Below are 27,279 nucleotides of genomic sequence, written 5' to 3'. Positions count from 1 at the left end.
GTGAATCTTCCGATCTTGTAGCAAAATCGTATTCGTAGTTTTGATTCTAATCAGATTCTTATGATTCACGCCGTTTGGATGACTTATAAAAATGGGTCTGGGCCGGGGGACAGACACAGTACCTATAGTATAACTACAGTTCGATTCAGAATTACAGCTATAGTGACTGGGAGATCTAAGGGAGGTTGCAGAGAAGCATGTAAGACTGCAGCTCTGCCTCCTGGTCTGAACTCTGTGTTGTTGTCAGGGTTTTCCAAAGTGGGATGGATGCCGTCTCTAGCTAGCAGACCAGGTTTTCCCCAAAAAGACTGCCAGTTATCTATGAAGCCCACATCATGTGCTGGACACCACCTCGACAGCCAGCGGTTGAGTGATGACATGCGGCTATACATGTCATCACTGGTCTGATTTGGGAGGGGACCAGAGAACACTACGGAGTCCGACATCGTCTTAGCAAAAGTACACACCGACTCCGCATTAACCTTAGTGACTTCCGACTGGTGTAGTCGGGAGTCATTTGTGCCGACATGAATTACGATTGTATCAAATCTACCTTTAGTCTTTGTCAGCAACTTTAAATGAGATGCGATGTCGCCCGCTCTGGCCCCGGGTATACACCTAACTATGCCCGCTGACTTCGCTAGCTTCACGTTTCGGACTATGGAGTCTCCAATAATCAGAGTTTCATTCTCAGCGGGTGTGTCGCTGAGTGGGGAAAATTTGTTTGAAACGTGAAGTGGTTGGTGGGGAACCGTGTGCTTCGATTTTCGACTATGCTTCCCTCGGACAGTAACCCAGCCACTGCCTCCTGGCTGCTCGGGAGCTACCGGGGGGGAAGCCAAGCTATGTCGGCCCGCACCGGCTACAGGTGGCTGGCTAACTACTGCATACGATGACTCTGACTCAATGGTGCGGAGCCGTCTCTCTAACTCAGAAACCCTCGCCTCCAAAGCTAAAAATTTCTACTACATTTCTTACAAGTATCATTATCACTAAAGGAGGACGAGGAGTAACTTAACATCTGACACGTAGAGCAGGAGAGAGCAGGAGAGGGAGAGACAGAAAAAGAAGCCATTGTAAAGCTAACTGCTAAGCTAAGCTAAGAGTAGGTACACAGTAACACGGTGCAGAGGAGAACAGAACAAGAAATTATGCAATACGCTCACCGTAGTACGCTGCTCTGCTCAGGTGCTGCTCGCTGCTCTGCTCAGGTGCTGCTCGCTGCTCTGCTCAGGTGCTGCTCGCTGCATTAAAAGAACTGAAACATTAGGCCCTGAATCAATACCCAGGATACCTCCAGGACACAGCTGGCGACATCTAACTAATCATCTGTAAAATGATCCCACATCCCCTCGCTAACATCGCTGTTTAGCTTGTTTAGCATGTTTTAGTAGCGTGTTTAAGTAGCATGTTTAAGTAGCATGTTTAAGTAGCGTGTTTTAGTAGCGTGTTTAAGTAGCGTGTTTTAGTAACGTGTTTTGGTAGCATGTTTTAGTAGCATGTTTTAGTAGCGTGTTTTAGTAGCGTGTTTTAGTAGCGTTTTTTAGTAGCGTGTTTAGTAGCGTGTTTTAGTAGCGTGTTTAGTAGCGTGTTTTAGTAGCATGTTTTAGTAGCGTGTTTAAGTAGCATGTTTAAGTAGCGTGTTTAAGTAGCGTGTTTTAGTAGCGTGTTTAAGTAGCGTGTTTTAGTAACGTGTTTTGGTAGCATGTTTTAGTAGCATGTTTTAGTAGCGTGTTTTAGTAGCGTGTTTTAGTAGCGTGTTTTAGTAGCGTTTTTTAGTAGCGTGTTTAGTAGCGTGTTTTAGTAGCGTGTTTAGTAGCGTGTTTTAGTAGCATGTTTTAGTAGCGTGTTTTAGTAGCGTGTTTAGTAGCGTGTTTTAGTAGCGTTTTTTAGTAGCGTGTTTTAGTAGCGTGTTTTAGTAGCGTGTTTAGTAGCGTGTTTTAGTAGCGTGTTTTAGTAGCGTGTTTAGTAGCGTGTTTTAGTAGCGTGTTTTAGTAGCGTGTTTAGTAGCGTGTTTTAGTAGCGTGTTTAGTAGCGTGTTTTAGTAGGGATGTAGCAATACACTCAGCTCATGATACGATACATTTGACCATTCTGGGCTCACAATGCGACTTGATCACAGTTTTAAACATTTTATAAAGAACGAGATGAAATTGTAACGTCTGTGACCATTAACAGACCTCAGTTTAACTCTTCAGCGGACCTTATTGTTATGAAAGTGGACTTCTTCTCTCTCATGGTGACTGTTCAGTTTGTCTTGAAAAGCTCTGTGTTCTTCATATCAGCTTTAATCGAGAATCAAGAATGAGTCAGATGAGTTTCTCCTCCTCCGCCTTTATTGTTGAAAAAGCTGATATCATTCTTGCCCCTTCTTGGTTGTGATTGGTCGATAAGGAGGAAATGACATTGACGAACGCCACCTTAAAAATTTTTTAACAAAAAAACAGCTGATGCCAAAAAGTGTGTTTCCGCTCAGGATGCTGGCACTTATTTCTCTTTACTTTGACACGATCTTATTTATTGATTTACTGTTTTAGTCGTGTCTGCTCAGCTCGCCTCTACACCCACACTTTCAAACAGGATGCATTCTCCACCTCAAAACCTTTCACTGCTTGCTGCCATATCTTTACACCTCCTGACATCGAACCAGAGAAGCCAGGAGCCGAAAGACTCGATTTCCTGTTTTTCTATCAATTTGAAAATGTAGTGCAAGGTCTCGTTCCATCCCCAGTGTTTACGATGTATGCTACATTTAGACAAAGTGGAGTAATGCACACACAGACAGAGAGAGATACTCCTGTGGGAGTTCAAAGCGGTGATAATAATGTACCTGTGGTAAGGAGGAGAGAGAGAGAGAGAGAAACCTGAAGATACTCAGAGGGAGTTTCAGGGAGGATGACTCAGTGTTTACCTCTCTGAAATTACACCAGTCAAAACAGGTGCATTTCAAAGAGTGGTCCAATAAGCGCAGATTCACGATGCAAACAGCATGATTGTTTATTTGTTCAGATTCAGACAATGAGGAAGGAGGTTTCTAATCACTCATGCTTTTCTGTTGTGCTGTGAGGCTTAAAGATATAACCTGTATGTGTATGTGTGTGTGTGTGTGTGTGTGTGTGTGTGTGTGTGTGTGCGTGTGCAGCGAGCGCCCCTGCTTCCCCAAGAGAGATGATGGCGTTGAAGGAGAGGAAGGCAGACTATGAGTCGACTGGCAATGCCAGTTACCATGGCAGCAAGGGCGAACACACATCCCGGAAGGACGGCATGGCAGGTAGGAACCTCCTGTCTCTTTAAGAAACACATCCCTCATTACGGCCCGTGTGTTTTCACTCTGTTAGCACGTCAGTGTAGGTGTTACAAACATTACACCGTGTTAGCTTTCATCTCAAGTTCATTAAAAACAAGAAATGATACTGAGTCACTACAATGACGTACATTAGAGAGTAAGAACAACACAAGCAAGGATCTGATCTGATCATCTGACTGTCAGCAGGACACCACATTAGTTTAGTCGACCTGCTCGTGTTGTTGAGCACGCACAGACTTGAGTCAGCTTCTGCATGACTTCCATGAGTCTACTACTTTCATCTGAATGGAGCGATTCACTTATCAGCTTATATATATAAGTTCATCACAGTAAAGTAGATTTTTACACTCTGACAGAAGTTGTTGATGTGAGACTCACAGAGTTCAAAACTCTGCCTAATCGTCCTTAATCATTTTTATTATCCGGCCGAAGATTTCTGCCTTTTAATAAGGCAGTTTTTTCTTACCACAGTAACTTTTGCTGCTTTGCTAAAGTGCTCATGATGGATAGGCCGGATCTTTGTAATATAGCAATGAGTAAGGTCTTTTACCTGCTTTTTGTAACATAACAATGAGTAAGGTCTTTTACCTGCTTTTTGTAACATAACAATGAGTAAGGTCTTTTACCTGCTTTTTGTAAAGTGTCTCGAGATAACACTTGTTATGAGTTGACACTATACAAATAAAAATTGATTGATTGATTGATTGATTATGGATAAAAGTGTGTGTCACCACCTCCCCCTGTTACCACCCACAGCCTCACCGCCTGCACACACACACACAGTTAGACCTGAATAAAGGTTTAATAAAGTCTTCTTCCTGTCTGTCTCTGCAGGTCAAATGTCCACTGGTTCCTCCACGCTACTCAGAGGAGCTTACGTGTCGCCCACTGACGACCTCAAGTACAATCAGGTAGGACAAGTCACCTGTACACTCTGAAACTGTTCCAGTGGGCACCAGGTGTCACTGGGTTTCACTGGGTGTCACTGGGTCTCAATGAGTCTTACTGGGTGTCACTGGGTCTAACTGGGCGTCTCCAGGTCTCAATGAGTGTCACTGGGTCTCAATGAGCCTTACTGGGTGTCACTGGGTCTAACAGGGCATCTCCAGGTCTCAATGAGTCTCACTGGGTCTCAATGAGTCTTTCTGGGTGTCACTGGGTCTAACTGGGTCTCACTGGGTCTAACTGGGTCTCACTGGGTGTCACTGGGTCTAACTGGGTGTCACTGGGTCTCAATGAGTCTTACTGGGTGTCACTGAGTCTTAGTGGGTGTCACTGGGTCTCACTGAGTCTTAATGGGTGTCACTGGGTCTTACTGGGCGTCACTGAGTCTTACTGGGTGTCACTGGGTCTTACTGGGTGTCACTGGGTCTAACTGGGTGTCTCCAGGTCTCATAATTAATGATCTCACTTTTGTGTTAAAAGAATGTTTTTCTCTCTTCACAGATCTCTTCTCAAGGCCTTCCGTCAGAGCCCTACCCTCCTTTCCAGAACCCTCCACCTACCGACAGCAGCTACGAGGACCAGGCTTTCTACGAGAATCAGGTCCACGCGGGAGGGCGCCCCCCGCAGGGTGACCTCAATATGCACCTGCAGGGCCTCAAGTCCACCGGCAACTATGTAGACTTCTACTCAGCCTCACGGCCCTACAGCGAGCTCAACTACGAGACCAGCCACTATCCAGCCTCACCAGACTCCTGGGTCTGAGAGGAGACGAGGGCAGGGGTGAGGAGGAGGAGGAGGATGAAGGAGAACAAAATAGTAAAGGGAGAAGATGAGAGGACAGTTCCCCTCCCTCCTCATCCTCCCCTGTAGTTACTGAGTAGCATCATAGGTAGCAGGACGACGGAGGGGGAGGATGAAGCATGAAAGAAGAGACCTGAGGAGAAAATCTAAGACATTCACTCGTCTGAGGGAGGAGCGGGGGGGGACCAGGAGTAGACATGCATGTGCATGCACACCACCAACAACAGCGACGGACACATTTTCTTTCTGTGTTTAGTTTGTGACCTCCTGCACCTGAAGGAAAGAGGGACGGACCCGCTGAAGAGAACATGGAGGACAGGAAGAAGAAGAAGTGGGACATACGGAGAGGAAGAAGGACAGTGAAAGAGAAAGATGGTACCGGGGTGGAAGGGTTTTGGATTTAGGGTGGAGAAACGTGTACATATGTGGTGTAGTAACATGGCTTTTTAGTAATGTGAAGCACAAGAAGCAGAGCTGTAGGACATGTAGGACGTCTGTCACACAAACTTTACTTTCTCTCTTTGGCTTCAGCTTGATGTTTCCTCCTCTGGACGAAGAACGCGTCAGGACTTTGTCATTTGTAACAGGTTTTATTTTTCTTTCTACTTTTTTAATTCTGGATTCCTGTTGTATAGTATTTGATGTACACTGTACATTTCCTGGGATGCATTGTGTACTGTACATTGCACTATTTTTTGTGTCATGTCAGGACTTTCAAGCTCACCGACTTTCCTGCTTTTACACACACAAACACACACCATAGCTGCACTCAGACGTTTGAAACTCACATCTCAGCTAGAGGCGGATGCTAACGTGTCGCTAATGTGAAATGGGTGTGGAGAAATTAATTGTGGTAGGTCACGGTGCTCCTTATACTGCCCTACAGATGGTGTACACTGACCAGACCAAGCTCTCTTTCCTCATTAACTCCTCAAAAAAGCCCCTTTTCTTTCCCATGAGCCCCTCTGTTGACTGAACTCATTGTGTATATAACCGTGCCAAACGAGGGTGACTTCCCCTCAGCTGATTAAGGCAGGGAGGGAGGTAAAGGGGGGCGTGTTCAAGGGTCCAAATTCAGCCGAGGCTTTAGACTAAACATCCTTACAGTTCTAACGATGCCAGTTTGTAAATGCTTTGGTTTTTCTAAACTGTGTTTTACTGGGATGAAAACTGTCTTACTGCACCGAGGACTGTGGGGAGAAAACAAAAAGAAAAACTGGAATAAAAAAAGGAACAAAAACAAAAAAAACACAGAGGAACGGAGACAGCGGGCGGAGCTCCACGTCCTCCAAAGTTGTACAAAATTAGTTGATTTCTGTGTTGTAAAATAATCAATGTTTGAAGAAAAAAAAAAATCTTTTCTGAGAGATGGGCGGCAATTCTAACTTCATGGTAGACAAAACTGTTAATAGAGTACGGATATATATTATATAATAAATATAAAAATATACTTTTTATGTGCAGGTTGTGGATGTCACTTATAGCAGCAACATTATGGAAAAAGACTTGTAAAGAAAACAGCTACATGTAGGAATTCTGTTCACGTTTCATTTCCTGGTCAACACACTAATCTGTGGACTTTGTGTAGTAATGTTGTTGCTATGTGGAGTAGAGTAGACCAGGGCCCCGGGGATCCACGTTGTCACTTAGGCCGTTTCAAAAGGTGCTACATCCGTGAGAAGTATTTCCAACATGTCTGTATTTTAACTGTGCACAAACTGTTTGTTTCCCTCTGCAGCCCAAACAAATGATTGCCCATGGGACGTCCCACCTGAGCGTCCTAAACCACATTAGAGACAACCGTGCCCCCATGCATGAAAACCCCCCTCACTTCAGATCAATTGGTCACGTTAAAGCTGAACAGCTCAAACCAAGAACGCACAAGTATTTGTTGTCAGTAAATCAGGAAGTACACGTTTTTAATATGAGAAAGGCTGACAACAGACCCTGGTTCTCCCGCCCTGTGCTGTTTGAGAAGTCCTAAAGGTCATCATGGAAAATGACTGCTGTCCCTAAACACACGCACACACACACAAACACACAAACAAACAAACAAACAAACACTGGATGATGAAAAGCTGAACTGCTGTATTTGTTAGTGAGCATTTGGAAACTGACAATGTCATGTATGTCCTTGTGATCCTTAGGCAGAAAAAAAAACTGACTATAAGACGTATATGGAGATAAAACGTCGGTGACCTTTTTGTTGCTAGACCAAATGTGTTTTCAAAAGAGAATTGTGAATCTTTCTATTGCCTCAAACAGATTGCAACTGCTCCAAAAAAATATAAACAGACCATCGAAGAACCTCTGGCTCTGGGAGTTTTTTTTGTTCGTGTCTTTGTGAAACTTTTCACTGCACCTAAACCATACTGCAAGCTTTTATTTTGAAATCTCTTTTTGACAGGGTCTGATTACAAAGACTTGAAACTAGCCTCGTAACACAAATCCATCAGAGTGAGTTTTTCAGTCAGTCAAAGAGTGAACTTTTTCCCACCCCTCTTGGACGGTGAGTTCAAGGACACTCAGACATTTGGAAATCATCGGGTGCCAGAAAGTTAAAAGGCAAATGTTTGAAAGACAACCAAATGGCTTGAAACCAACTCAGGACTGAGTCAAAAAACTGGAAAGGGTCTGTGTAATGTTCTGCTGTTATTTGGATTATGACAAGAATTGGAAAAGGACTTACACTTTATGAAGCCGATTATAAAAAAACATCACACCTTCCCTTGTTACTGTTGAGTTTTGACCTTTTCAGAATGATACTGATTGGAGGAAAAACCGTGTGGAGGATGAAATAACATCTTGAGCTTGAATGTGTGCAGCACCTTTGCACTAAGAAGACGATGAAAAGTTATTCTGCTTTCTTAAACAAATTAATAAAGTAGGGCTGACTCCTTATAGTCGAGTACTGGATGATTCGTTGGTCAGAGCCTCAGTCGACTGTCACTCTCGCAGTCGAGCACAAGGATCGTTCCATTCCAGCTCTATGGGGGTGTTTAATGTATCATTTTACAAAGATCTGTCTGTTTTCTCTAAATCATACATGACTCGTAGCCTGTCTTGGTGTAAATATCACCTTATTAGTACTGTTAAAATAAATAACTGGAAAACCACACATTCTTTAAATCACTCTCCTTAGTGTGAACGTGAAGAAATCCCCGCAAAGTATTGATAGAAGAAGCATGTCCATGTATAGAGAGATTCATGGGCTACAAGAGATGTCAGTCATCGGCACAGTCACTTGCAATTGGCCGTCAGAACAGAACAACAAAGGCTTTCATTGGCTGTTAAGAGGTGTCATCAAAAGGTCAGTTTTTTTAACAGTTCCACTTTACTTTATGGATCTAATGTGTTTGGATTTTACTGGATTTAAATATTGGGGACTCAGTTTGGTGGATTTTTATGATCAGGAGAGTTCAGTAAATCTTCAAATGGTAAGTTAATAGACGTTTGTTTGTCACTGGTCGGACAGATGTGTAGATTGTGGCTGCTGTGTTGGTCTGACAGATGTGTAGATTGTAGCTGCTGTGGTGGACTGACAGATGTTTAGATTGTAGCTGCTGTGGTGGTCTGACAGATGTGTAGATTGTAGTTGCTGTGGTGGTCTGACAGCTGTGTAGATTGTAGCTGCTGTGGTGGTCTGACAGCTGTGTAGATTGTAGCTGCTGTGGTGGTCTGACAGATGTGTAGATTGTAGCTGCTGTGGTGGTCTGACAGATGTGTAGACTGTGGCTGCTGTGGTGGTCTGACAGATGTGTAGATTGTAGCTGCTGTGGTGGTCTGACAGATGTGTAGATTGTGTTTGCTGTGATGGTCTGACAGATGTGTAGATTGTAGCTGCTGTGGTGGTCTGACAGATGTGTATATTGTAGCTGCTGTGGTGGTCTGACAGATGTGTAGATTGTAGCTGCTATGGTGGTCTGACAGATGTGTAGATTGTGGCTGCTGTGGTGGTCTGACAGATGTGTAGATTGTGGCTGCTGTGGTGGTCTGACAGATGTGTAGATTGTATCTGCTGTGGTGGTCTGACAGATGTGTAGACTGTGGCTGCTGTGGTGGTCTGACAGATGTGTAGATTGTGTTTGCTGTGATGGTCTGACAGATGTGTAGATTGTGGCTGCTGTGGTGGTCTGACAGATGTGTAGATTGTAGCTGCTGTGGTGGTCTGACAGATGTGTAGATTGTAGCTGCTGTGGTGGTCTGACAGATGTGTAGATTGTGGCGGTCTGACAGATGTGTAGATTGTGGCTGCTGTGGTGGTCTGAAAGATGTGTAGACTGTGGCTGCTGTGGTGGTCTGACATGTGTAGATTGTAGCTGCTGTGGTGGTCTGACAGATGTGTAGACTGTGGCTGCTGTGGTGGTCTGACAGATGTGTAGATTGTAGCTGCTGTGGTGGTCTGACAGATGTGTAGATTGTGTTTGCTGTGATGGTCTGACAGATGTGTAGATTGTAGCTGCTGTGGTGGTCTGACAGATGTGTATATTGTAGCTGCTGTGGTGGTCTGACAGCTGTGTAGATTGTAGCTGCTATGGTGGTCTGACAGATGTGTAGATTGTGGCTGCTGTGGTGGTCTGACAGATGTGTAGATTGTGGCTGCTGTGGTGGTCTGACAGATGTGTAGATTGTATCTGCTGTGGTGGTCTGACAGATGTGTAGACTGTGGCTGCTGTGGTGGTCTGACAGATGTGTAGATTGTGTTTGCTGTGATGGTCTGACAGATGTGTAGATTGTGGCTGCTGTGGTGGTCTGACAGATGTGTAGATTGTAGCTGCTGTGGTGGTCTGACAGATGTGTAGATTGTAGCTGCTGTGGTGGTCTGACAGATGTGTAGATTGTGGCGGTCTGACAGATGTGTAGATTGTGGCTGCTGTGGTGGTCTGAAAGATGTGTAGACTGTGGCTGCTGTGGTGGTCTGACATGTGTAGATTGTAGCTGCTGTGGTGGTCTGACAGATGTGTAGATTGTGGCTGCTGTGGTGGTCTGACAGATGTGTAGATTGTAGCTGCTGTTGTGGTCTGACAGATGTGTAGATTGTGGCTGCTGTGGTGGTCTGACAGATGTGTAGATTATGGCTGCTGTGCAGGTCTGACAGATGTGTTGTTTAGCCATGTGCTTAAAACTCAAATGAGAATATGGATCAATGAGCGCAAAAAAAAAAGATCAGTGGACGATCGGCTACATCTGACCAATCAGTTTTGACTAAAATGAAGATGATTTTATATTAATAAACATGTTCTGCTAAGCTGTGATGCTCTATGTGCTGCAGACAGTGCTGAGAGTATCGTAAACTATGGAAACAAGCTGTGTGATGACATATTTCTTTAAGAAATAAACTTGCACATTCATGAAGTATGTCAGCGATGTAATGAAAACTCAATATTACCTTTCTGTTTCATAAAAAAAATCATCTGTACATGCTTTAGTGGTAGCTGACTTAAAGCAGGAGGCCTTACCAGTTTGCTACCAGCAAGCTATGCTGGGAAGGTGAAAGTGGAAGCAAACACATTGAATAAAGTGAAAACTCTATCAGCTCCTCTGCCGGAGCGGAGATGGACTGAACTCTCCACCATCTGCTGGAAGTTGGCTGTAAGGGTCCAATAACACAGGGCGTGCTGTGATAGTCATGGCCGCTCCAAAGACGCCTGAGCGAAGGGGCTGCGCACACATGGGCGACCAAATAAAAGACCAAATAAAATAAGTGGGAACATGGCTTTGGGCAAACATAGAGCTCTCTCGGTTGCTGTGCTCCTAGCCGAAGAGGGAAAATGTCATTTAAAAAACATTTGAAAAATCCTTCTACTTGATATGATTGGCTGCTTCAGCCAAAAGTGGCATTGATGATCGCTACAACTCCGTGTCTTAAGATCAAAAGATGAACATGTTTTAACTTTTATGTGCGCCTCAAAACCGCTTAAAAAAAAAAAAGCAACATCAGAGAAGAGCGCCCGGCAAGCGCACTGCACCAGAGGGAAACGATGGTTTTACTGGGAACATTTTTCTGGTAACCCGTCGTTTTATGGTTGGGCCCTAAAGAGAGAGTTGACTCGTACAGATACCTCAGGACAATAAATGATCACAGGCTCACCTTCCTATCAAACAGTGAATCTATCTTCTCCAAGTACCAACAACTCCTCAACTCCACTTCCATTTCAATTCCACCCATCGGTCCAGACTACAAATGTTTTCAGTTTTAACTTTCACAGCCTGGTTTGGGTTCCTGTCTAACAACCATTAAACAGGATCATAACAATGAGCCATGAAATAATCCCACAGGAGCAGAAACCACTTCTCAGCATTGAAGGTGACCCGATAGTCAGATACCTGTGGGACAATCTGAGACAATGTGTAAAAAAGACTTTCATGTTCAACATAGAAGAAACAGGCCATTTTCCTCTCTGCAGTTAGACACCCCAGGCACAGATTTGATCTCGCAGAGCTTTGGGTTAGGTTTTCTCTTTTTCCTTCTCACACTCAACAAAGCATGTGTGAGGCGTCAGTGACTGCTCTAACTCTCCCCCTTAATGCCTCACATAACAGAACAACACGCTGCACACTCTGAGGGCCAAGGTGTCTGCCTCTACCTTTCTACCTGCCTTTTACTGTCAGTCTACGACCTCTTCTCTAGTGATGTGTAGTTCGTGAACGATTCGTTCAAAACGACCGAATCATCTGGGTGAACGAACTGAACTGAATCACTTACTGAAAAGAGTCGTTCATTTCTCAACTTCAGTTGCGCTCTCCTCTCTCCCGCCTCGTGTCTCTCTCTCCAGACCGCGAGTCGCTCAAAGCCCGCCCTCCCTCTCCCTTTCATGTCAGTGATATGTACTGACTGAACCAACAGGACGGAGTCGGTCAGGAGCTCTGTGTCACTAAAGCCCGCCCCTACTTCTCCCTCTCATGTCTCCAAAATTGAGGAAGTAGCAAATATATTATTTAACATTTAGGTGTCGCAAAAATGTATGTGCTTTTTATAGCTGCTGTCAGTTTGCAAACGGCTTTTATATCAAACTCAATTTCACTCAGCTGACTGTTTTAACATCCACTAACGATCGTGTTTCAGTCAGTACAGTGTGTGTGTGACTGAGGCTGGTGACTCGCAGTCTCGCTCGTTCACATTCAGTCAGTGTTTCGTTCACTGAACGAACTGAGAGGAAGAGAGTGACTCGGAGGCCCGACATGAATCACTGAACGAACTGAGAGGAAGAGAGTGACTCGGAGGCCCGACATGAATCACTGAACGAACTGAGAGGAAGAGAGTGACTCGGAGGCGGAGCTCCCGTTCAGTGAACGAACTGAACAAGAACTCCGCCTCCGAGTCTCTCTCTCCCTCTCAGTCAGTCAGTGAGTGATTCGTTCACTGAACGTACTGAACGAGAGCTCCGCCTCCGAGTCTCTCTCTCCCTCTCAGTCAGTCAGTGAGTGATTTGTTCACTGAACGTACTGAACGAGAGCTCCGCCTCCGAGTCTCTCTCTTTCTCTCAGTCAGTCAGTGAGTGATTCGTTCACTGAACGTACTGAACGAGAGCTCCGCCTCCGAGTCTCTCTCTCCCTCTCAGTCAGTCAGTGAGTGATTTGTTCACTGAACGTACTGAACGAGAGCTCCGCCTCCGAGTCTCTCTCTTTCTCTCAGTCAGTCAGTGAGTGAGTGATTTGTGTACTGAACGTACTGAACAGAACGGTCGGGGAAAATAAATGTGACAGTTTGCAAACTGTAGCTTTATCCAACTAAATTCTCAGCTCATTGGCTTATTATTCACCACCGGCTGTTCTCAGTACGATCGCGAGCAGAACTAAACGTTCGGCCGTGTTTCAGTTTATTAAATTCTGATTCGCAGGCAGAGCTGCGGAGAAGTACTGAACGATTCGGTGAACAAATCTTTTGAACGAATCACTTTACTGAACTGATTCTACTGATTCAGTACACTGAAAAGAACTGCTTTTCCCATCACTACTCTTCTCCTTTTCTGCTGAGCTAACACTAAAATAACAGAAGGAAACACACTGAGGTCCCAGAGCATTGTTTTATTTGCTTTTACATTTTGCTCTTTCACTACATCACAGAATGACGAGAAACATATTTGAAATGTATTTTTTTTTTTTTAAGTTTGCCAAACATTGTGGATGGATGTTCGTGAGAAATCCTCTGATGATCAGATCTTCTCTGTTTGTGAATGTACCCACGGAGAAAAATAAAAACACAGTCAGGGGCTTCCCAAGAAACAAATATAAAAACGTCCCTCCATGACAAAGCGATACATGTAAAGGCCCTGACACGACAAGGAGATCGTCCTAGTTGGACCGTCGGTGAGCGGTCGTCGCCCTACTTTTATTGAGTCTCTCCGATTGGCTGTTGGGAGGTTTCATTTCTCTCCAGTTCACAGGTTCAGTAAAGCCCTTTGAGCATGCCGCTGTAGTAGCCATGCTTTCACCCATTAGTGCAGTTTCTCCTTATTTGTCTCCTCCGCCTCTTCTTTTCTTTTTTCTACTAAAACACCAAGGGCTGACAACGCCAGCGCCATTTTCTACTTTTCATCAGACATTATTCTCCATTAGTAGACTACCTATAATACGAGTGGTGAGCGACAGCGGTGTGTAAATGGTCTTCTCGTATCATAACAACGGACTACCGCCCCCTGCTGGCATGGAGAGTTATTTCCTCTCATGCGCAGAACGTACGTGGTGGTTGGCCGTCGACCACGTGAGGCGCCACTAGTACTTTGCCATCTGCTTGGTGTGTCAGGGCCTTTAATGTCCTTCAACCTAACTTTGCATACTTCTGCTTAAATTAAAAATCTGTATTTTCATGTGATTCACATGATCAGTTACAATCAGATATTTACAGAACCACATCCGAGGTTGAGTCACAGAACTTGTCAGAGGTCAGACATGAGGTGACGGATTGAGAGAGAATTTGGCAGTTAGGTTCTCAGCGTAGTTCATGATCATGACCTCCGTCGGAGCAGAAATAAAGGACAAACCACACTTGTGTTCTACGTTTGAGTCACTGTTTATGGCATAGGTGAGAAGAGATCCATGGAGTCCAGCTCACTGTGGTCCAGTTCAGTCTCAAGAAGAAGAAGTCCAGAGCATCATACCAAACTCAAGTCCGTGTCCTAACAGGACCGTTCAGATATTAAAGGAGCCTTTGGTCACATTTGTCCCAGCTTAAAAAAGAAAAATGGCCGCTGCACCAAATGTCTCACAGCCTTACTTTAAATCAAGATTTTTTCATTGAAACTTGATTCCTGGGCGATTTATGAGCTGTGTCTTAATGAAGCGGCTGCATTTGAAGACAGATCGCGTCACAGTGGCGCTGACCCACTCTGAAGGCTCATTCAGTTGCAGCGATAATTGCGTCCGACAGATCCCGAGGCTCATTTCACGACAATCGACACTTTTCAATGTAATGATTGGTTTCAACTTAGTCAAAAAGAAATGGCCATGAAACTTCAACTTAGAAGATAATTGACATCAGTTATGTTGGCTAGTTCTGGTGTAGCTGTCAAGGTTGCTAGGCAACAGGAGGGACGCCTAGTAGCGCCATAGGGTGAGTGCAGGAACAGCTAGTGATGCAAACAGGACACCGCCTCTGAAGGCCCAGCCTCTCCAAGGAGGATGCAGCCATCGTTCTCCTCAACAGTGTGGCTGCATTTCCTTTCTTCTCCACTAGATGGCCATAGGGCAATTATCTGTGTGCATCGTTTGAACCATTTGTAAACATCTTTTATGGAGATTTACGATCCAGCTGGTCATATTTGACGTGTTTGTCTCTCTGGATATTTGATGAAATTTAACTAATGTATCTTTATTTTTAAATCGCCGAATGTGATTTTAATCACTGCTGTTCCGCTGTAAAACTGAAGTGTAGTCATATGGAGGCATGCCGGTCCCTCGGTTAGTCTTGAGCAGGAGGTTCATCCAGCAGCAGTGGCCGAACTGGAACTGGTGATTATTTTGGAAGTGATCAGGTCACAGTGTGGCACTAAGCTGTTTATTTTGGGCTCTGCCTTTCAAACTGTCCACAAAGCCCTCACAAAGCCTGTGTGAGCTGCTCCGTCAGCTCAGCTGTCAAATGCCGCTCATAAGCTTCCTTGCAGATACCTGATGTCCTGTGTGTCATCATGGAATGGCTTTTTGGCCTCCTGCAGTGTATTCAGCAAGTCTGTTCTCCAGCAACCTGCTGCAGGAGCCAGCCACCAATCTTTATTTGGCTGAGTCTCAACTCTTTGTGAGTCACCTCTGAGAGTCCTTTCTGGCTAATTCTTCTCTCTTTGTGCTCCTTTTTGAGGTCCAGCAGCAGATGTTCTGTGTTTGGAACATCTCTTTGTTATCATTTGACAAGAACATCTGTAAAGCTTTCTGAAACTTGTTACACTTACACTTCTTTTTGTTGCCCCGTGCCATGAACTTAACAAACTTTCAACATGAAACAATAGCAGGAATAACCATGAAAGAGCATTAGGGCTACAAATAGGACGATTCTTTTTTTATTCATCGTTCTGAGAATGAGGTTCAAATGTCGAGATGTATTTTAGGCCAAGTTATGAACGAAAGAAAGTGAAATTTTAAAGATATTTTTTGACGCTTCATTTTGAGAATAAGTCAATATGGGTTATATATATATATAGTAGAATATATAATAATATATATTCAAAAAGTTGAAATGTTAACAATGTAATAATCTTCCTACCGAAGCCGAAAGAGGACATGCATCCATACATTTTACGATACTCCGCAGTAACACAGTGAGATCATTTCAGTTGTTGTCCATTTCAGCAGTATGTTCCCTCAGCCTTATGTTTCCTAAACCCTATTTCCCCTCAAACCCTATTTCCCCTCAAACCTATGTTCCCTTAGCCCTATATTCCCTCAGCCTAATGATCCCTAAACCCTATGTCCCCTCAGCCCTATGTTCCCTTAGCCCTATGTTTCCTCGATAATATTTTTTATGCAACAACACATTATGTGCTTTAAAGAAGGGTGAGCCCTGATGCTGGGGGAACAAAGGCCCGAGGGAACATAGGAGTGAGGGAACATAGGGCTGAGGAAATATAGGACTGAGGGTACACAGGACTCAGCGAACATAGTGATGACCCCAGAACAAAACGTGAAATCAAAAGTATGGATGCACGTCCTCTTAGGGTGTCCGTATCTTCTAGTGTTAGTGCCAGACATAAGATGAAGTGATGACGAGAGAACAAAGACGCTTTCTGAATTTTTCAAGTCAAATTAAAGTCAAAGTGCGCTGATCAGATGTTGACCAGTAAGTGATAAAGTGAGGTTGGAAAGAAAAGGAAGGAGAGATTTCATGACGTTTGACTACTATCAACATGCAAAAACATCTTTATCGCTTCTTCTTTCTTGCTTTAATCAAATATGGTAAGTTCCTCATTAAGAATGATAAAATGATATTCTCATTATTGTCAAGGTTTCCTGATCTACCGGGATTAAAGTGCTTTACATGTTTACTTTGACCCTCAGCATGAATACAGAGAGAAACAAGGCAATCGATCCAGAAATGGAAGCAAACTGAAGATGTGGATGCTCTTCTCTCACAATGTGAGCACAGTACAGCACCTCCTGTCATCTCCTCCGTGTGGGAGGTAACAGTCTCTGCCTGTCCTCCTCCTGCCTCCTCTCCACCCGCTTCATCTTGTAGTTCCACTTGGGGAGCTGCAGGTGGTTGTGGTTACCACTGTGTCCCAGTTTGTCGGGTATGAAGCTCGGGGACGGTGCTTTGCAGAGCCTCACTTTGGGAACCACGATCCCTGGCCGCACGCTGCTCCTCCTCATCATGTTCAGAGGCAGCAGGCTGGCTCGTCTGAACGCCACCGAGGACGCTGCGGCCACGTCGCTCAGCAGCTGCGGCTGGAGGCTGGCCCTCCGATCCTTCACTTTGGGGATGAGGAGGACCCGAGAGTTCTGGAAAAATCTCTTGTAGTGGTTTAGTCTGTCAGGACCGAGACGCTTCAGCTCGGCAACACGCTGCCTCCTCAGGATCTCCGGCACGGCGTAACGGCGCTTCCCAATACACGGGGGACTGCCGGGACTCACCGTGTGGCAAGCCGTGGCAATGATGGGACTGGAGAGACAGGTGGTGAGTCGGACCATGTGGTCGAGGACGCCGTCGTCTAAAGTGTTCACCTTGTTGTTGATATAAAACCTATACGGGCAGCAGGACAGGAAGTTGAGCAAACGCCTCCAGCAGGACTGCGGTTCTTGAGCCTGGGCCACCAGCTCCTGCACAACGAGATCAAACATTGAAGTTTAGAGGAATCATCAGGAATGAAAACACCTTCTCAATCCGTGTAGTGGGGGGAATAAAAAGCATTAAGTGGTGAAGTCATGATCAATGTTTTTAACCTCCAGCATGGGCCACTCCAGGGAGAAGGAGTCGCAGAACTGCTCAGCGCAGGGCTTTGCCATCAGACGGTACATCAGGTACGCTGTCTCGTATCGACCGGTGAAGAGAGCCCACTCCCTGGGCGTCATCCTGCGGCCGTTGTCCCGCGCCTGAATATCTCCGCCTAGACACAAAAATAGTTTTTCAGTACCCACAGAGTATTTGTTAGATTAAAATCACCGTTAGTGCTTCCTGGATAAACTCTACTAAACAAGCACACACCATTCTCATCCTTCATCGCTATATGCACAAAGTACCTTTTGCTTTTATATAGACCCCCACAAGAGTGTCCCTACTCATACCCACAGTTACTGACCAACAGGTCATTTTAGACACAAAAGAAAATGTATCACAGGGTACAATAAACACATGCCTCCTGATTTCCTGAGTGAAGGTTTTTTTCATCTGCATCCCCAAGCAGACTTTCTTAGACCTCTTACTCCATCAATAACAACATTTTCTCTGAGCATCTTATATCACTGTTATTTCAAAGCCCTGCTGCAGGAGTGGTTTGGAGATACTGAAGGTCACTGTAAGATGCAAAAAGCCATGACACACGTCACAGAATATATGTATAAAAGTTTTCATAGAGGAAATAAGAATGTGTGGAATGTGTCCTGTGTTTTACCGTTTAACATGAGGGCCCTGACACACTCAGCGCGGCCCTGCATGGCCGCCTTCATCAAAGCTGTGAAGCCATGACAGTTCCTCCTCTCGATGTCCAGCCCGGGGAAGTAGTTGAGGAGGTAGTTAGAGATGAAGATATGACCTGCAAAGAAAAGAGAGATATTTAGAGTAGTCTCAGTCTACTAACAGACTCAGTCTGTTTAAAACTCTTTTAAAGCTTCTCTCATGAACTTTCGCTGTTCTCTGAACATGAAAAATGTTTTCTGATGGAAAATCTCCCCCATGCTATCTTTTTTATTTTTTCAAACACATCACTCACATTGAAACGTTGCTTCAATGTGATGTGTCCTCAGGGATACCGATGTGTGTCACCACTGTACACCTCTTTGGCCACAAAGTAAGGTAAAGATAAGACACACTTATTATCCAAGTACAATAAGGGTTTGGTTTGTAGTGCTAACATGCTAGTTATATGATGGTTAAATGATAAATGGACCTGAGCTTGTATGTTTCTTGTCTAGTCTACCTACACATTCACACACTGATGGTAGAGGCTGCTGAGTAAAGAGTCCATCAGTATTAACTCATCCATTCATACACATTCACACACTGATGGTAGAGGCTGATGTGTAAAGAGTCCATCAGTATTAACTCATCCATTCATATACATTCACACACTGATGGTAGAGGCTGCTGAGTAAAGAGTCCATCAGTATTAACTCATCCATTCATACACATTCACACACTGATGGTAGAGGCTGCTGAGTAAAGAGTCCATCAGTATTAACTCATCCATTCATACACATTCACACACTGATGGTAGAGGCTGATGTGTAAAGAGTCCATCAGTATTAACTCATCCATTCATATACATTCACACACTGATGGTAGAGGCTGCTGAGTAAAGTGTCCATCAGTATTAACTCATCCATTCATACACATTCACACACTGATGGTAGAGGCTGCTGCGTAAAGAGTCCATCAGTATTAACTCATCCATTCATACACATTCAGACACCGCTCACAAAGCAGCAGAAGCAACTTGGGGTTAAGTGACTTGCTCACACATCATCATGTGGCTGCAGGAGCTGGGGATCGAACCACCGACCTTCTGGTTGAGAGACTCTACCACTGATCCACAGCCGCCCTTTATATTTTATAGCCGGCTCAGTTCCAGTCATGTAAACTCCGTTAACAGTAAGTTGAGAGCTGTTTTTACCCCTCAGTAGTTTAGTGAGTCACTTCAGTGGTGCAGTCGGACGTTATCCTGTAAGCACTGGGCCTACAGTTTATTAACGCTTTCATTTTTTGTCCTGACGGAAATTAATAACTCATGTTCTCTGAAAAAGGAACAAAAAAAATCTGTCATCTGTATCAGTTGTAAGCCTGTAGAAACTTTGACCAATGTCTGCCACGAGGTATCAATCTGATGAACCAATCACGCTACCCATGGCGTGAACTAGCCCACACTTAAAGCATGAGCTGAGGTCCGCTTCTGGAGCAACGACGCTTGTGCATGTAAGTGAGGGGGCGTGGCTTCTGAGGGAGCACAGAGGGGAGGGGTGGGTGTAGACGGATCACTGAGGGAATGCTACTTTCAAAATCATGCTAGTTTTTGAAAAACCAACCCTGCCTTTAAGTTAGTTTGAGCGGCGCTGGCTGTTTGTCTCTCAGCTCAACAGTAACGTGAGGGTTCTTGTGTTAACCAAGAGACACGGAGATGAACCATCTTAGGACGTACGATTAGTGTAACGTTACGGTCAAAGGATAGCCTGTCGACGTCTCTGATGCTGAACTGTGAAGCTCGCTGAGTTGAATTAAGTTTATTGTATGTTTTAGAAGAGTTTTATTAACATTGAAATTAGCTGGTACTGAGTGTAACACTGACACAGAGTCTGCTAATGTTAGTTGGCCAACAGTTGTTGTAGGACAGAAGGCCGCAGCCAGCTGGTCTACGATGAAGTCCAGGATTAATCATCTCAGATATCTGCTTCACTGTGACTGTTTTAAAGATATAAAACACAAGAGTACATTGAGCCCAATAATTAGATGGTGGTTGTTTTTTAATGCCAGTTTTCTGACTACTTATGGTTAATCTGAGTTTTTTGTTGTATGGGTAGCGTTCGTGGGCTGGCTGCCTATCTCTCTCTTGATCGCCCCGTCACTGAGATCACTCATGTGTGCGTGTCCCACACCTTCCATCGGGGGCGGCTGTGGCTCAGTTGGTAGAGGGTTTGGGTCTCATTGGCTCGAGGTGAAATCTCAGTATATGCTGCCGCGTTCAGACATCAGCTCACTCGGATATTCTGCGGATAAAATACTAGCTGTCTGCGAAAAATGCGGCTGTTTGCGTTCACATAAAGCCTAAAGACCCTCCGGGTAGACTAATCTCCGGAGATATTCAGGATATTTCTGTATGTGTGAAAAGTCTCTAACTGAGTCAGTTCAGTGTAAATCAAGACAGTCAGATAGATGTAATGAAGTTCCTTTGAGGATTAGCAAGTTTAAGCACACAACAGGGTTTGTTTCTTAAAGAGCCCATATTATGTCCTTTTTGGGGTTTGTATATTTAATCTATGTACCTACTTTTGTACGTTCACAATAGATAAAGTTCTAAAAAAGTGTCTGTTTTCATGTACTGCTCCTCCTTGCTCCCTCTACACTCTGAGTCCGTCAGCTACACTCTGTTGAGCCCCCACTGTTAGACCCCACGCTCTGATTGGTCTGCCGATCCGCTGTGTCGTTATTGGTCAGTTGCTCAGCACGCTTCTCGGAAATTTCAACATGAGCTGCAGGGCTTGCCACAACAAGCCAATGAGCTTAAATCAGTGATCTCACACTGACAATAACGCCGCACTGACAAATTTTTTTGGAGGGGGCTAGAACCGAGCGTTACATGCGGCTAATGCTACAGCTAACAGGAGGACGTAGGAGAAGTCGCGTTTCCGCAGACTTTGAATTTTTGCACATAGATGTGCCTAAACATACACAGGACACTTGGAAAACACACTAAAGAGCATATAAAACCAGAAAAAGCAGAATATGAGATCTTTAAGTGACAGAAGCCTGATCGTACGTCCTCTCCAAGGACCAGATGCGCAGAGACTCAGTGACTTTGGAGATGGTTTCCAGGGAAAGTTTTCTGTGCATGTGTTTGTCCACTCTGCTGTGGATTCAGAGTCCCGCTCACCTGCTCCCCTGAGGTGTCGCAGAGTACTCTGTCACCAGATCGATACTTCTCTTAATGAAGCAGAAAATGAAGAGCAGTCTGCAGCTATTCATCAAAGAGCACAGAGAGCCATTCATCATCGTTAGCAGAGGAGAGGCCGGGCACCACCGTCTGATACATGTGGCTGCATCTCTATGAAATTACTCACCATGGCAAATTCCTAATGCCAGCAAATAATAGTGATCCTGCCGCTGGGAGCATCAGACCTCATAATATGCTCCGTGCTGTAATGTGGACCAATTTCAAAACTCCATTCTTCACATTAAAATGTCTACCACTGTACATTATGCATCAAAGGCAGAGGGGGGGACAGCATTCAATTATGCAAAGTAAGACGTCTAACCAGGAGACAGCCTAAAAATGAGCCGTGAGATATATTATAAGGAGGAATATATGTAAGGGTCAAAGGCTGTTTTATGGAAGCAGACATGGTGAAGAAGGTGTTATAATTTAATATCAGTGGGAGGCACGTCCTGTGAGATGTTTCTCATGTAGTTTGTGTAGGTAGTAAGAACGTGCACTACCAGGTGATAGTGAAACGCTTCCCATGATAGTTTCATTCAACAATTATTAAACAATATGTGCAAAAACTCAAAGACCCAAGTTGTGTTTACCTGCTTGTGCTGCGGTTATAAGAGCAGTGTTTCCCTCGTTGTCCTGCCAGTTTACATCAAGGTGTGGACAATGTGACAGGGCGATGACCACGTCCACATAGCCATGGTAGCACGCCACAATCAGGCCAGACTGAAACGGGAAAAAAAAGAGTGCTTGAGTTTTCTCTTTCTTAAAAACGATGTCCTGAAGCTAAAGTGATTTTGTTACTGACCCACAGGAAAGGATGTGAATTATTCTCATAAAAAGAAATTAAGCACATCAGTCTTCATGCCCACAAGAACTCTTCTCCCACTGAGTGTGAGTGAACTGTTAACTCGCACCACACTGGTTTCAAACTGGAGTGGTCACTTGACACTTACTGGCAGGTGCATGACCAGAGGAGTGGCCTGGGCACCCCTTGAAATCTGATTGGACACCCCAGGTGACCCCCCAAAATCCAAATCTATTATATACAGTATAATGTGGGACCTCTTTCTAGATGTTAGTGTATATATAAACGAACGACCTCTGACCCCAGCTGTTTTTGTAAACTGGCACTGTGATGAATTATTCAGAGTGATCTAGTGAAGTCCTGGCGACGAGTTATTGTTATGGATCTGATAGCAAAACTTCATGGCATGAATGTTTGTATAATTCTGAAAAGTCATGGCAAAACATAATGTGGAGAAAGAAATCCCATCATCAAGTTGACCACAGAGGTCTAACATCAAGCATGTTCTTACAAAAGTAGAGCTGGATCCAGAACCACCGAAATCTAGCCCACCGGTGTTTACAGTTGGAAGTGACATTTCGGTCTTTAAGTCGTAATCTCTGTAGAGTGTGACAACATACTGTATCATCACAACCTGATCTCACAGAAGGACATGACACGACATCATGACACGACATCATGATACGACATCATGTTGTGATGGCTTGATATTTATTGAAATGATACGCCTGCACCAAGGAAACAATCCCACATGGACATGGAAGAAGAATCATACCTTTGGATTGGGATACATTAAAACACAGCCACACATCTGATGATGTTAAAGCTTCTGTGAGCAGCTGATTATGAAACAGACTAAATGTAATGTTAGTGCCTCTATCAGCGAGAAGAATTCATATTTCATCTACATTTTTAAATGAACGTTAAACGCTGCCACAGGGCGCTGTGAGGAGATTTAAAGCCTGCGTTTACATTTTCCACCTTAAGAACAGCAGGAGATTTTTCATCAGAAAATACTGTTAGCAGACTTACAGAGAGATAGCAATGCACCACTCTGTCTACAAGGGACACAAACCCTCAGTGTTCCTCACAAGAGCTCTAAGTCCTTTAATGTCTACAAAGTATGTCTCCAGAGTTTGAGAGAGAATGAAAAGAGGACACATGAAGACATGTATCTGTCATGGTTATTAAAATTGTAACTTCTGTTTTAAGTCATAGCGATGAGAAGAATGTGTGTGATTTGTTGCACAAGCTCTCTTTGCTTCTTTAGTCCAGTTCTAATATCCTTACGACAGGAAGTGAACCAGCCGGGGCACAAGCTCTTTATACTTTGAGTCCACGACAGCACTGCAACAAGCTCTGCCGTCACTGAGCCTTTGTACTCAACTACTGATCCGCAAGGATGTAATATTGGAGTCCCAGTGTGTGATCTCATTGTGTTACGGTGTTGTGGACACACTGGAGACACGAGGTGTAAATCCGCAGCAGGAGCATATGTTCATGCTCAGATAATCTCAGACACTCTCTACTGCCGACTAGACTGGGAACGACTTGGCCCCACCACTACACCTTTGTGAAATGTAAAGGCGACGGAGGTGCAACAGTCCTGTCTTGAACAGGCGGTGTAAAAGGGGCTACAGACTGTGATTAAATACCAAACCCAAGGTTTCAAAGGGGCCTTTGACAAACCAATAAGGGCAGTCATGGTGGCTACTTCTACGTCATTTATGAAGTCAATGGTTTCCTACACATGTTAAAGAGTACCTCGGGTAAATTCTATATGAGTACTGAGGGGTGTGACGGTGATATGCTGGCTCCGATATTTATACAGTTTTTAGGGTAAGTGCTCCCAACAGTCTGTTTAAATTAAGAAATACTACAGATTAAATTCATCTTTATCCTGTGTGTTAGAGTATTTGTAAGATTGAACTACAAACTAACAATGACTCCATCGATCTAACTCATTAACATCCTCTATGTGACCTGATAGACATTACTGTCACAGCGCTCCTGGACCGTCCTGCTCGGCTCCGGCCCCATGAGCTATCGCTTACCTAGTGCTCAGGTCAATGTCTTAGCGAGCCCTTTAAAGACTGAGCCCTGAGGGCAAGCTGCTTTTTGACACAGTCATTGTGCGGTTACACCCTCCCATCTGTCACTAAAGGCTTAACCAACTGCTCTGAACCCACCTTCAGGATTTGACCTTCAGTGGCTCACCTGAGTTCAGGACCTGATCCAGGCTCAGTTGGCCTGTACCAACATCCTCATGTGATATGCTGGTGAGAAAAACAGTTAAGTTCACTCAACGTGCGCTTTATCCCTGGTGTACCTGCATGTTACATACCAGAACATGTTTTTGTACTTTTGATGTATGAACATCGACAAGATCATCTACGTTTCAGACGTTTAGAGACCTTTTAGCTGAACTCACAATCACATGATCGCAGCAGTTTGAGCATTAAGACTAAGACTTTTTGACTATAGGGTTGTCAAAATGATCTACCTTTGACTCCTATTGATGCAGGTATTTGTGTATTAATATCCAGACCAAATGGAAATGATAATTGGGGGTTTATAAAGGGAACATTTAGAAAGCTACAATGGCCACAATTAGGATTATTAACAAAAGACATTCCCAGGAGCTACAACAGCGCTCTGTACTGAGCTTAGCATACAACCAAAGCTGGTGACATGACGTCCACAGGACTGGTTTGAACCCTACTGAAGTGTCATAATCCTGTTATTTTGAGGTGGATGGCTTACACCAAAATAAAACTGATGGCAGTGTTGTTGTTTTGATGCTGCACATACATCAGCTGCACAGCTGGACATGAACTCCATGGAAAATGGGTCACGGCTTAATTAATCTACCTGATAAAGGTCAAGCAGCAAACCGGGGACAGTAATCTCAGGTAAATCAAATTTGGACTTTGCCAGTTTCAAGTAAGCGATGAAAACAAACCAAGAAGAGCCTGAAAGTCAAACATTTGAGGTAAATGCATAGAACCCGGACACCTACTCGTCTGTTCCTGTCCGTCTCTCTCACTTCCTCCTCGGACACTCCTTGTCTGATCATGATCTTGACGATGATAGCATTGTTGTTGCAACACGCCTTAAAGAAGGAAATGGGCTCAGGGCTGTCGGGGCTTGGTGGTCGGTACAGGCGGTGAACATCTGAGTTGTCCGGGGGATAGAAAGAATCATCTGAAACGATGCTTCTGGTGTCTGAGTGATCAGGCAGGGACTCAAAGTCCAACTCCTCGAACTCCTGGTAAATATCGTCCTCATCCTCCCAGTAGTTACGTGTGTAATCAGCTTCAACAAACTCGTCGTCGTCCTCACCTGGCACATCCCACTCATGGCCGTCTTCATCAGTCGTTGTGATGGCCATGACAGGTTTAGCCATAGCCATGTTATTTGTCTCACCAGGTCCAATGCCTCTGGACACTCCATTCTCTCGTACCTTTGAACCTTCAGATTGTTCCTCTGTTATTAACACCATTTAAACCCTCCCCTACCCCAACAAACTTTTTCAATTCTTGTGCCAGGACAACTCTAGAAGAGCCTAGAGCTCATGTCCAACAGCCTGCTGCAATATTTGGTCTCATCCTACCTGAGACCAGATTGAATCCTGTTGGTACGATTGACTTCTATCTGTCTCGTCTCAGTCAAGTTTCCCAAGAGAAACTGTGACATCAGAGGTCAGAGGGACATGACATCATTACACATGCTTCCTATCCTCAGTCATTGTGGAATAAATCTTCTTAGGATGCCATAGGGGTTAGAAATTTCCAGCCTTTCCCAAGACAGTGTCATCCACAAAGGTTTGATCCGATGCATGATCAGACGTATTCACTCTGAAGGGTGGAAAAACAGTGTGCCTTCATTGAATCCAAATAAACTGAGTCTGCCAATCCAAAGAGTATCCATGAGTTACGAGTCGTTTAAAAGCCATAGTCCTCTCCCATGTGACTCTTCACAAAGCCTTGTCTATCCCATTGTTTAATCATGGCATCAGAACCGAGCTGAGCAGCTTGAGTTCCTGGATTCCTGCAGTCTCGATCAGAAGCTAAAAGTTTTCTGGAGAGTAGAAGAACTCCTGGTCATCTTAGATGGAAACTGTGACAGTCACCAGTAACAGCGCTCAGACACTAATCCGTGTTTCCCAGTAGAGAACCATGGGCTTCCTTTGATGATGGCCAGCAATGGGATGAGACATACTCTTGAACTGACGCATGCTAATCCCTTTAGTCTCTCTCTCTCTCTCTCTCTCTCTCTCTCTCTCTCTCTCTCTCTCTCGCTGTTCTGAGGCTTCCCCCTCCCCAGCGACTGGAGAGCTTGAACAGCTTCTGTTTGAACACAATGTAGTGTAAAATTGATTGATACAAGCCAGGAGGTAATGTCTTAACTTCTCTCATTGTCTGAAGATGTTTTACACAGAATGTGTTAAATTAACATGTTACATGTGGAGACGGACTGAAAAAGTCATTACATCGTTCATGAACTACCTCTGCTGAGACAGAAATATTCTTATTTAAATGTCATCAGTTCAACTGGTCAGGCCGACTCCACCCCCCCTGTTTTTTCCTACACTTCACACTGCCAGCTTAAATTGGATTTCTAACCATGTGACTTAATTTGTGTGCGAGGTAAAGGGGGAGGGCTGTGACAACCCCACACCAAAACAAACTTCAGCCCATGGGTGATTTATCAGTGTCTAAAGTGTCATTTTTATATAGTGCAATTTAAAGAACTAACAAGATGTGAAAACCTCATCATTAGTAAATGGCAGTGAGAAAGTGTATCAAACTGATGAGGAGAAAACAAAGAGGAAGCCTCTGGTGTTTAAAAATGAAGCCGAAGCTGAAGTGTAAAATCTGGCTGGCTGCAGAAGCACAGGAAGTCACATACACACCCATTCTAAAAAGCCTGTTTTTACAGCAGAGATTAACATGTTTACAGACAAATAGGTGTGATTAGCTCATATCTCGATGGACACACACTGTACGGGGGGTGAATGTTTTGATGACTCATCAGTTTTGATTTGATGAAGGATAAGAGTTATTCATAATAAGGCGTGTAGCTGACCTGATTGACAGGTGGGCGCGGTGTAACGGTTTGTCAGGAGGTTTAAA

General features: G+C 44.3%; 3 protein-coding genes across 9 annotated transcripts in view; 1 reads left to right on the top strand and 2 right to left on the bottom strand.

The window, feature by feature from the left end:
- Window positions 1–7,360, top strand: part of ctnnd2b (catenin (cadherin-associated protein), delta 2b) — a 145,642-nt gene extending 138,282 nt beyond the window's left edge. For all 7 annotated transcript variants that reach the window (XM_061043801.1, XM_061043799.1, XM_061043798.1 and 4 more), the window contains 3 exons: window positions 3,143–3,271; window positions 4,142–4,218; window positions 4,754–7,360. In XM_061043801.1, the coding sequence (XP_060899784.1) occupies window positions 3,143–3,271; window positions 4,142–4,218; window positions 4,754–5,014 (467 nt within the window). In that variant the 3' untranslated portion in view covers window positions 5,015–7,360. The remainder of the gene's footprint in view (window positions 1–3,142; window positions 3,272–4,141; window positions 4,219–4,753) is intronic.
- Window positions 1–27,279, bottom strand: part of LOC132978590 (neuropilin and tolloid-like protein 1) — a 609,128-nt gene that overhangs the window by 532,248 nt on the left and 49,601 nt on the right. The gene's annotated exons all lie outside the window — the stretch shown is intronic.
- On the bottom strand, window positions 15,888–26,438 carry ankrd33bb (ankyrin repeat domain 33Bb). The gene is made up of 5 exons (XM_061043779.1): window positions 25,164–26,438; window positions 21,933–22,062; window positions 18,091–18,231; window positions 17,423–17,586; window positions 15,888–17,299 (listed from the first exon to the last, which is right to left on the bottom strand). Exons 1-5 carry the CDS (start codon window positions 25,644–25,646, stop codon window positions 16,643–16,645), a joined length of 1,575 nt encoding a protein of 524 aa, XP_060899762.1. The 5' UTR covers window positions 25,647–26,438; the 3' UTR covers window positions 15,888–16,642.

This window comes from Labrus mixtus, chromosome 8, assembly GCF_963584025.1.
Source record: "Labrus mixtus chromosome 8, fLabMix1.1, whole genome shotgun sequence".
NCBI lineage: Eukaryota > Metazoa > Chordata > Actinopteri > Labriformes > Labridae > Labrus > Labrus mixtus.
The sequence above is the reverse complement of the archived record's forward strand: the minus strand, read 5'-3'. Positions and strand labels throughout refer to the sequence as shown.

What these genes read in the sequence shown, in the direction of transcription:
- ankrd33bb (XM_061043779.1), bottom strand. Translation starts at nt 25,646, where the DNA reads ATGGTGTTAATAACAGAGGAACAATCTGAAGGTTCAAAGGTACGAGAG. An exon ending in AGACGGACAGGAACAGACGA is followed by an intron (nt 22,063 to 25,163) that starts GTAGGTGTCCGG and finishes TTCCCGTTTCAG; the next exon opens with TCTGGCCTGATTGTGGCGTG. An exon ending in CAGGGCCCTCATGTTAAACG is followed by an intron (nt 17,587 to 18,090) that starts GTAAAACACAGG and finishes TTTTGTGTCTAG; the next exon opens with GCGGAGATATTCAGGCGCGG.